At 41.0% G+C, this 11722-nt stretch overlaps 1 protein-coding gene across 1 annotated transcript in view; it reads right to left on the bottom strand.

Annotated features, from left to right (window-relative positions):
- CYFIP1 (cytoplasmic FMR1 interacting protein 1) overlaps nt 1-11722 on the bottom strand; it is a gene marked incomplete in the record, with an annotated part of 115525 nt that overhangs the window by 34561 nt on the left and 69242 nt on the right. The window contains 1 exon segment of the mRNA XM_034757907.1: nt 7621-7708. Coding sequence (XP_034613798.1) covers nt 7621-7708 — 88 coding nt within the window.

The following is an 11722-nucleotide window of genomic DNA, read 5'->3' as shown; positions in this document are numbered from 1 at the left end:
GTTATAAGAGGGAAGTGCTCATTGCACAGCATGGAAAGGGGAGATCATGAGACCCAAAACCATGACTCATGATTGCTCTGTCCCTAACTGAAGGGGGAGAACAAAACACAATAGGCAGGTTTTTATCCAGACACCAATTTCTGTTAAGGTACAAGAGTAAAAGCAGCTAGACTATGACTGAGTACATGTATTTTTGAGATTATGGAAATTTACATGCAACTTTAGTTGTCCTGCAGATCTTGGCAAGTTGCCAACACTGTCCTTGAACTGGAAATGTGGGCACCCTGGAAGAACGATATATGTCCAGTCTGTTTTCACATATTCACATTACATAGTTTTAAAACTATTAAGCACATATTTCTTCCTTTTAAGTTGATATATTCTAGTGTTATTGTATAATATGCTGTGTGCGTGGCTGTACGATATACTGTGATTTTATGCATTTATTTTAAACTGATATTAAAAGAATGTATATTTAAACTCAACATTCACTTAACCAGTTCGACCTATTCCAGCAGCCAAAAAAGGGCTTCTAATGGCTTTCTGGAACCCAAGGTGGTCTATTACAGACAAGTCTGATAATGTAGCACCCACTTAAACACTTCACAGCAGGCAGTGTGGCTTTTCCTGCTACTCCACTCCTGCAGCGCGTCAACCCTTCTGTGACTGATACTTCCGTTTTCTTAGTGCTAAGGTAGTCATACATACGGAAATCATAGCTGGCACAATCAGAAAACAAATTTGCTCCACTCACATGCCATTGGGAGATCCACAACATAATTGTGTGCCAAATGGATGGTGACTCTCCTTTCCTAGGAATATGCTCAATTATTTGTACTAAATTAACCTTTATACCTCGTCTGTAAATGTTAAATAATATCACGTACATTTTTTTCAGTTGATTGTGTTTTCCTTTTGTCTCTTAAATAAACTGTGTCTGATGTTGAAAATTTCCTGTTGTTTCAAATGGAGATAATTACCCAAACCAGACACTAACAACTGAAATAAAGTCTGCTCAGAAACTGAAGTTGTCCCTGCAGTTTTATCTCCAAATCAAATGCAGAGAAATAAACTACTACATACCTATTTTTATCAACTATGATGAAATATTTGTTCTAGCAAAATTAATTCAGAGCAGAGAGACTCATACAGGGAGGAAAGATTATCCTGTGGTTATGACATAAGTCCATGAGACCAGAGACCTGGCTCTGTTCCCAGCTCTGCCAATGGCTTACAGCGTGACTTTGTAAAGTTACTAACTTCTCTCTATTTCAATTTCCTAATTTGTGACATGGGGACTCTCATCATTCCAGGCTGACCTGGTGTGCCCCCTTGCAGGTAGGCATAGGTTACAGGTAAGCCCTTACTAGATTTTCCCATCCCCTAGGGTATCAACAAGACAAAACAAACCATTACATGCTAAAGAGCACCTCCCTGTGGAGGGTCTAATTTCTTAACAGAAAAGCCAAAACAGAATATAAACAAAACTTGCACTCCAGCATCTCATTTGGGTGACTAAGTCATTCCGAGCCCTTCTGTCCCCCCACCTAAGTCCAGGGCTTGTTTCCACCCAGGCTCTTCCCCCAGGATTGTCTCTGCCCCTGCTGTTAGCCCTACTGCCCCTACTGGAGTAAGACCCTTCTCTGGATTCAGAGGTCCGGGGAGGTCCAACTCTTCTCTAGGACAGCAGCTGATCCTCGCCAGGGCAGCATCTGGGAGACCCCCGGCTGAGACCAGACCGTCTTAGATGCCTGCTGACTGCAGCCCTCCTCTCCAGGAGTACCTCTCACAGACTCCCCATTCTGGTGGGTTCCCCAGAGAGCTCACCCCCTAGGCTCCCTGCCCAACCCTCTGGCTCATGCCTCTTCTGGGAGCTCCTCTCCACAGGAGCGTCCTGTCTCCCTTCAGAGTTTCCCTCTAACTGAGCTTGGATAACCTTTATTAGGTCCATCTGCTTGGTTACTAATTAGCCACCTGAGGCAGTTAAGGATCCGCAGGTAGGGCCTTCATAAAGCAGTCTCAGGCAGACTAGGCCCTAATTCCCCATAAAAGGCAGCTGCCCTGTGACAGGGACTCAACAAAATTCCCAAAGATTTAGAGAGTTGATGTTAGTATGCCACACTGAGATCCTTGATGGAAACTGCTAAAGAACTATTATATTATTTACAATTTTCAGCTGTGATAAAATCTTTGTGTTACTTCAGGCTTTTACTTATTACAGCCCTGTGTACACAACGACAAAAAATGTAGGCACTTAAGAGCCTAAGTCCCAGTGACTTTCAACAGGAATTAAGTGCTTCAAGAGACAAGATGGGTGAGGTATTGGACGAACTTCTGTTGGTAAAAGAGACAAGCTTTTGAGCTACACAGAGTTCTTCTGATTTGGGAAAAGTACTCAGCGTCACAGCTAAATACGACATGGAACAGACTGTTAAGCCTAAATGCTTAAGTCAGTTTTGAAAATGCGACATAGGAGCTTTTGAAAGTTTCACCCTAGGTCACCCTATATAGAATTAGAACATTCATAATCTTCTGTTCTGAGCCATATTGATTGATTTGGCTTTCTAACCTGTGAGAATCTGCAGTCAAATAATCTCTCTACAATCTCAGGTTCACTGTGGTGGTCTTGTGTTTTGGCAGCTTGCCCTTTGATTAAATGAGAAGGTATATATTTAGAGTGACGACTGAGACTGCTAATAAGAACCAACTAGTGCAAATTAATATTGACCTGTGTCCACTAGGAACTGACCTGAAACTACTATTGGTTTAATATAAACCACTGAACAGCCAGACGGCAATTCCTTTTTTTTTTTTTTTTTTTGTTAAGTACTAAGTGGTTTAGAGGTGAAAAGCTCAGTGTACTATCTCCACTCCCCTAAGACATCAACCTACCAAACTGTTATCAAAATACTCTTCATGTTCCTATGGTTATTCGCATAACACATAACTGACATTAACAAACAAACAAACAAAAAAGGTGAGGTTACAGATGGAAGAAAAGACACTAAGAATGCTCTACTTGTCGATGAATAGTTTCTCATCAAAGACAAGTATACATCATGATTGAAATCCTGCCTCTATTAAGTCAGTGGGAGTTTTGCCATTGACTTTAATGAGGCCAAAATTTCAACCTATGTCTTTAATTTGGATGATGGAATATTTTTCCTCTACAGAATAAATTAGATGCTATACACACAGAGCTCTGAAGATCTAACTGTATATTAACTGTTTAAGTATTAGTAAATGCTCTCTAAGCCAAAAGTAGCCTCTGTAGTGGCTGGTCTACATAGCCTCCATAAGAATTCTATGCTTCATAATCAGATAAAGCTAACCATGATTCTTAAGGTAATAATCTCCCATTTGGGAGTTATGCAATATTTTATATGGCCATCCAATGTTTCCTCCTCCTCCAAAGCCATCTCTCCATAACCTGAGGGCAGTATGTCCCATATGGCTATTTAACTCTTGAAGTCAAGAGACATCATTCTGCATGCTCTCAAACATTCTGCCTGACCTAAAGTCAATCATTTTTTGCAGTTAGGTATTTTTCTAGCTGACTGTTCTATTCCCAATGCCAGATAGGAGAAGCAGTTCACAATATCCACTGGCCTATATCTCATTACTGATGTGAAAACAGAGGCCTGTGGGTACATAAAATCAGATGTTCCTGATCCTGCTTTAGGAACTGACCAGTTAACCGGAAGAGCATGACAGGAGACCATACACAATCTGACGTGTGTGTGTTTCATTACTTATCAAAAAATCTACCAAATCAAAAAAGGTGGGGTGTTTTGTTATGGATTTTTTAAATTATTTTTAAAATACTTTGCTGATTTAAGGATATCAGCAGTCACAGTGGGAGTTAATACCTGTTTTATTGCAGAGCTGTGAGAAGTTAAAGAAGAGAATGTTGTTGGGTGTGCAGGATGATGAACAGGGGAACTCAATGGCATGATCTGTCCTCACTTCTCAGTTGGCTCCATTACTTGCAGGTAGAGAGCATTTTATTTTTAAAGGGTTCTGCAACAGGTCAATCTTCCAGGTAAACAAGTTTAGCCTTGGAATCTATAAATCTATGAAAGTTCGTCTCCAGCAGAGCATTCAGAATCTTGCATAATAATCCAAAAATGGCAGATATTTTTTTGCTGGACCCCAAATACCCTACCACCATCATACATCAAATATTTTAAGTTCAATGCTGCAGGAAACACTCTCAACAGGCATTCACATAGGGACCATCATTCAAAGTAGTAGTAAAGAATAGAATAAATCTAAGGTGATACACAGTTCTGCTTTCCCCCAACACACTGTTCAATAACTGCTTGGAAGTGAATTTTCTAATTGAAATCACTACTTGTGGCAACACTCAGTTTAACTTTTAAATTTTCCATATAAAGAAAGATTAATTCTCATTTTTCCTTCATGTTTTAGGAGCACACATTTTACAATAGCAATCATTACCTTGGGACTGAACGTTTAGCACTTCTGAGCTGTAATTTCTCTGTCTATAATGAGCTATATAAGCCTGGACAAATCACTTAAATCAATCTGTCTCAGTTTCCTCCATCTGTAAAAACTGATATAACAATACTTATTGCACCTAGCAGTGGTGGTGTGATAATTAATTCATGTGTATACAGTACTTTGAAAACGAGATGTGTTAAGTATAATTAGATAATGAACAATAACCACAGAAGAATGAAACATACCTAGGTGGTTTACTGAATAAGTTATAATTCTAAATACAATACATAAGATTTGCAACCTCTTCTGGATTAATACCCATCTAATTGTACCATGAAATGAGAAATATTCTTCACATAAAGCTTGCACTTTGTCTCTCTTCTTACTTGAAAAATGCTGTAAAATTAGAGTGATAATTCATCTTCTCTATTTAAAATACTTTCTAGTGACTTCTTAAGGCACTGTTATTCCAAAGCTATGGGCTGGGATGGGGGACAGGATGTTCAGAAAAATTACCACCTATTCCTTTTTAGGATATCAGTGTGACACTATGCCCCATATTCTTCATAGAGATATGGTTATGATAGGATTATGACATAACTAAGATGTGTTTTATGCAAGATGGGTCATGTGCGATATCATTGGAAAGGTTATGATTTACTGAATATGATGATCCTATTTGTATGCATGTATCATTTTTGTATCTGAAGTTAGGAATATTGTCTATGCATCTTTTACACATGTGTTTACACCTGGGGAATGCCCACTACACAGAATGCAATCAGTCTACATGGCCAGTTGGGAAGGGAGAACAATATGTCTTTGAAGATGATAAACTACCACCAGGGAGGCTTCTTGGGGACACTGCAAACAGCCTCGGAGTTATGGCTGTACGGACATGTGACCAAGTCACCTGGTACTGGACTCCATGATGATACTAGTGTTTTTCCACTGACTGGGTGTGGGGGTGGGTATCACACTGGGAGACAAAGGATTCCCACCATATGCAAAAACTTTTTAAGGCAGGGGAGTGACATCATCAAGGATGGTTCTTCTTTGACTCCCCACCCAAGAAAGAGGACTGCTGGAAATACCTGAGAACAAAAAGACTGGACTAGGGGAAAAGGGCTGAGCCCAGGCGAGAGGGTTGTCTAGCCTGTGAAAGAAATATCTGGAGTTTTAAGCTGCAAATGCAGCTTGCCTTCAAGAATCTATGCAATCTGCCTAAAACATTTAGGGTGAGAATTTGCTATTTATAACCAATTTCTTTAGTATATTAAGCTTAGATTGTTTTTTTCCCCTTACTTAATTGGCCTCTCAGAGTTGGTAAGACAACTCCCACCTGTTCATGCTCTCTGTATGTGTGTATATATATCTCCTCAATATTTATTCCACTCTATATGCATCCAAAGAAGTGGGCTGTAGTCCACGAAAGCTTATGCTCTAATAAATATGTTAGTCTCTAAGGTGCCACAAGTACTCCTGTTCTTTTTTCTTAGATTGTATGTTTGTTTTATTTGCTAGATAATCTGCTTTGATCTGTTTGCTATCCCTTATAATCATTTAAAACCTATTTTTTGTAGTTAATAAACTTGCGTTTGTTGTGTCTAAAATCAGTGTGTGTGGAAATCATAACTTGGGATAGAAAGCTGTGTATATTCCCCTCTACATTGCGGGAGGGGCAAATTTCATGAGCTTACGCTGTACTGTTCTCTGTGCAGCACAAGACAGTATAATTTTGGGTTCACACTCCGGGCGGGGAGGGAGAGGGGGATGTGCACTTGAGTACTGGACAGTTCCTTAGCTGTGCCTTCCCATGCAGAGCTTATCTCAGCATTTGTGTGTACAGCTGCAGCTGGGTGTGTCCCTACTTGTATGTGTGCTGGTAAAGTGCAGTCTGAAGCCTTGGAGAAGGCTTGGCAGGCTGCATAGCAATACAGTTAAAAGGGAACCCAGGCTGGTGGGTCAGGCGGGCTCAGTGGTACCCCAGTTCCAGGCGGCATCCCAAAGGGGTGGTGGTGGAGGCAGTAAAATCCGTCACAATCAGGATTTAGGAAGTGTAGTTTATTTTGTAAAGTGTTTTTTAAAAAGCTAGTGCTGCTGCTGCAAGAAGAATATAGACTCAATTTTTTTTTATACTGCTAAATTTAGGAATTACTTCTTTCTTACTATCCATTTAATAAAAGCCTCATATTAATTCCTATACACACACACATTCCACAAGCAAAACACAAAATGAGTGTCAGTCTAAAAATCAAACAAATAAAAGGAAAGGTGACTTCATGGAGTTATAATGAAAGTGTCAACCTGGAAATTTATTGCTCTTGTGATAGGTTAAATTACTCTGGTTGGATATTAAAGAAGAAAGATAACTTTGTGACCAATAATAAAATGTTTATTGCTAAGAACAGGTAATCAATTTCCACGCTTGCAGGGATGAGAAAGGATGTTATACCCCCAATATACAATATTACAGAGTTCAGCATGTGAGTAGCTCTATTAAAGTCAATAAAACTACTCACTTAAAGTTATGTGCATACACATAAGCATTTGCAGGATGGGGACATTTTGGGTATCAGATGCTGTCTCATGCTTAAGGCATAGGATGAGGAGTCAGGAGTGCTAGACACTCACTGTTGTAACCTTGCTTAAAGCCATCATCCTCTACCTGTTTCTATTAGCTGATCTGTAAAATGAGGAGGACAATTCTAATCTAGCCAACAGGGCTGCTGAAAAGCTGAGTTGATTAGTGTTGGTAAAGCAACTTTCCAGATCCTTGGAATGCAGATACCATAGAAATGCAGAGGTTTTTTTGAAACAGTTTAATATCTGAGATTTTGAGAGAGAGAGTCCTTATGTTTATTTTCAAGTCTGATTACAGTCAAAGGGCAGCTTTTCCTACTTGTTTCGTCTCATTTTGTAACCACCACCACCACAGGAATTGCAATGAAGGAGCAGCTGCTCTCAGTGTGAGCTCATGTTCCCTCTCTCTGTGGTTGACAAAAATTCTACAGCTCATTTTCTGTTCAGTTCTCCTCTGCTGCTGTGGAGAATTGTGCAATCTAAGTTTGACATGAGAACTAACTTTTAACAACATTAGATACAGCCAAACACCAAGTATATACAAACCACGAATATAGGGTAATAAAATCTAACCTTCGATCCATGGAGATATTGGGGCTGTGCATTAGGTTGCTTATCTCGCTGAAACTCCTGAGAAAAGGGTAACACAGTACGAACAAATCTACAAAAGCAAAATATAGACATAGTTAGTTACACTGGCACACCTAATATACCTAAATACATACTGCTTCTGTCCACACACAAAATCAAATCACCATTCTAATCCTACAGTCCAAGTCAAGTAAGGGGCAGCATACAGTTGCACTGCCCCAGGAACAGGGCAGAAACCAGATTACAATTCCACACCTTTTTGCTGCTGCAGCTTACTTCCCATTTTGTGCTGGCTCCAAAGTGCCCATCAGCACACTGAAGGGCATTTCTCTCGCACCTGCATTGGAGAAGAATTAGCAGCCCAATGTTGGCTGCTCTCCCTCTTTCTCCATGTAGGTGCTAATGATACGGGTAGCCCACAAAGGAGAGAAAGGGATTTCCTCCTACACATCTTCCTGTATCCACAGGGAAAATCTGTATGTGGAATAAAATCTTTTTTTTTTTTTTTAAATGTATGCTCAGTGTGCTGAGGTACTGTGTTTTTATTAGTGAAGGCCAAATAGAAAAGTGCTCCTTCCACTTGGAATGGAAGGTGGCAAAGTTTTTTTGTATCAGGGGTAGCCATGTTAGTCTGTACCTACAAAAACAACAAGGAGTCTGGTGGCACCTTAAAGACTAACAGATTTATTTGGGCATAAGCTTTCGTGGGTAAAAACCTCACATCTTCAGATGCATAGAGTGAAAGTTACAGATGTAGGCATTATATACTGACACATGGAGAGCAGGGAGTTACTTTGCAAGTGGAGAACCAGTGTCGACAGGGCCAATTCCTGTGGAATTGTAATCCCTGCTCTCCATGTGTCAGTATATAATGCCTGCATCTGTAACTTTCACTCTATGCATCTGAAGAAGTGAGGTTTTTACCCACGAAAGCTTATGCCCAAATAAATCTGTTAGTCTTTAAGGTGCCACCAGACTCCTTAAAGTTTTTTTGGTGCTTTATAGATCCTGCAGATCATTCCACAATCTTGGACCAGCCCCAAGAAAGCTGTCTCCTGTACAAACAAGCTTTACCCTGGTGGCAGACAATTTCATTGCACAAGAAGAATGTACCTATATTAGACACACTCCTGTCAGAAAGTGCAGAGAAACATCTGGTATGTTTGCCATACCGATTCTGTGTCAGTGCATAAGTAACTCTTGTTCTCCATGTTCAAATCACCCACCTTGCTTCTTTAAAATACTGCCACTCCTGTTTAATGTTTTTTTTAGAAGATCTTCACCATCGGATGCAGCTTGTGTTGCTACCAGAGAGTTTTAAACAGATTAGAATACTAATTCTGTCAAGATTAATGTATGGCAAGTACCATCATACTTTTAATTCCAGTGTTCACTGAAGTAAGCCTTGCTTTGTACACCATTAAAAATGCATATGCATGGGAAACAAGTGATCTGAACATGCCTCAAATTCTATACATAGCTAAAAAGTGTGACTAAATGGATGTCTGCAAATCTGAATTCTCTCCCAATGCTATTTTTTTTCCTGAATATAATGCTGGTATTGAATTCAGAAAAATTCACCTCTACCCCGATATAACGCTGTCCTCGGGAGCCAAAAAACCTTACCGCGTTATAGGTGAAACCGCGTTATATCGAACTTGCTTTGATACACTGGAGTGCGCAGCCCCGCCCCACCCAGAGCACTGCTTTACCGCATTATATCTGAATTCGTGTTATATTGGGTCGCGTTATATCAGGGTAGAAGTGTAGTATTGGCAGAGAATTCAGATTTGCAGACATCCATTTAGTCACGCTTTTTAGACAGATATAGAATCCGATATGTGCTCAGGTCACTTGTTTCCCAGGCATATATATTTGTAATGGTACACAAAGGAAGCTATTTCCTTCAATGAACCTGATTCAGTGGTCCAGGTATATATAGAATAGAAAGAAGGGTTTCCACATGTGAAGACAGAGTTGTCAGTTGTCCAGGTTTTCCAAGATAGTCCCTCTTTTGAGGTAGCTATTCTAGAAAATCTGAAGGGCACTCTATACGTGCTGCCAACTGTTCAGTTTTGTAGGCTCAGGATCATCCCAGATGCCCTGGGGTTTTTTTGTACCTCAGAGGTGGCAATCCTATGTGAAGAACAAGGAAGCCCCCAAGCAATTAACAGTACACAATCAAAACTTGTGAGGCCAAAGTTAAAAGAAAAAGAAAAATGTAATAAGCTAAGGAAATCAAGAGGAACAAAGTAATATTTAAATATATTATAGGCAAAAGGAAAACGAGTGGAAATAGTGTCCACAAGGAGCTATTTGTCACAGTAGTCTGGAATTTAGAGTGAGTAAGGCCCAGAATCTGTACATACTTGCTTAAAAGCAATCCTAACTCCGGTAAGAAATCTATGGTGGGGCCCTCAATAGAATTTTGCACAAGAGGAATTGTTTTCATGACTAAAGGTTTTCAGAATTTGACGTTTGATATTTGCTGCAAGTTTACCTTTTAACTTTTGCAAGATTTTAATTTTAGCATGCTACTGCAATTTCATTAATTTCTACTACTCTGCGATAACAATCCTGGAAATAGAAACGCATGTGTGTAACACGTAGCATGAGTAAAGAGACAAATGTGTGTGTTTGCAGCACAAGTGGCTTAAATTTTTGAAGGGGATTTTGAAGAAACTAGGCAAATGGCACACAAACCTTTAAATATGTGCGGAAAGAAATACTGGCCATACTAACAATTCACTGGTAGGATAGTTGGCATATTCCATCCCATAACATTTTTTAAAACAAAAACTAACTAGGAAAATAAAGATTCAGAAAAGAATGTCCTTAAAATACACACTGTAAACCAAAATGAACGATGCTACAAGTACAGTTAGAAACAGAATAATGTGCAAAAGAAATAACTTTTAGCCAAAATTTGTTTCTAGCCACAATTGAGGCATACATTAAAGATATTTATTATCCAGCTAAAGATAAAAACATCCATGCTGATAGCATAATAGCAATGTGCATGCAAACTGTAGAATACAGAAAACCAACCTCAGTTTGCAATTACCATATATACTCAATCATAAGCCAGTTCGTTTATAAGCCAACCCCAAGATGGATAAGTAAAAATGGAAAATTTTTATAACCCATTCATAAGCTGACCCTATAATTCAGGGGTCAGCAAATTTTGGCTCCTGGGCCATCAGGATAAGCCGTTGGGGGGCCGAGATGGTTTGTTTACCTCGAGCCTCCGCAGGCACAGAGGTAAACCTAAGTAAACAAAGTGTCCCAGCTGCTTACCCTGACTGGCTGGGACAGCAACTGGTGGGGAAATCTTTTTTTGGGGTGAGGGGGAGAGAAGCTGGGAGTCAGGGGAGTAACCTGTGACCACCCCCCACATGACCCCATCCCTAGCCTGGGACCCCCACACTCTCCCCATCCCATCCATTCCCACCTTAGCTGGGGAGGGCCAGAGGAGTATGTCTCTGGCCTGGCTGGAGCTACTCCGGCAGGCTGGGCAGCATGGACGGCTGGCCGCAGCCTGCTCCAGTGGGCCAGACCGGGCAGCGCGGCCGCAGCATGTTCCAGCAGGCTGGGCCAAGCGGCACAGCTGCAGCGTGCTCCGGCGATGTGGCCGCAGCCTGCTCTGGGGGGCGGGGCCAAGCAGCACGGCCCGCAGCCTGCCAGCCCCGGAGCTGCAGCTGCTTCGGAGGCTAGGGGGGAGAGCAGCGTGGCCAGAAGCGGAGAGACTTTGGCCCTGCCTCTTCCCTTGTGGCTCTGCTGCCTCTCCTTGCTCCCTCTGCTGGGGGGAGGGGCTGTGTCCCATCTCTCCCTATCTATACCCGTTCATAAGCCGACCCCCTTCTCTGAAAAAACAGCAAGGTGTCTGGTGGCACCTTAAAGACTAACAGATTTATTTGGGCATAAGCTTTCGTGGGTAAAAACCTCACTTCTTCGGATGCATAGAGTGAAAGTTACAGATACAGGCATTATATACTGACACATGGAGAGCAGGGAGTTACTTCGCAAGTGGAGAACCAGTGTTGATAGGGCCAATTCAATCAGGGTGGATGTAGTCCACTCCCAA

The sequence above is a fragment of the Trachemys scripta genome, chromosome 1 (assembly GCF_013100865.1).
Source record: "Trachemys scripta elegans isolate TJP31775 chromosome 1, CAS_Tse_1.0, whole genome shotgun sequence".
In the NCBI taxonomy this organism is placed as follows: domain Eukaryota; kingdom Metazoa; phylum Chordata; order Testudines; family Emydidae; genus Trachemys; species Trachemys scripta.
The sequence above is the reverse complement of the archived record's forward strand: the minus strand, read 5'-3'. Positions and strand labels throughout refer to the sequence as shown.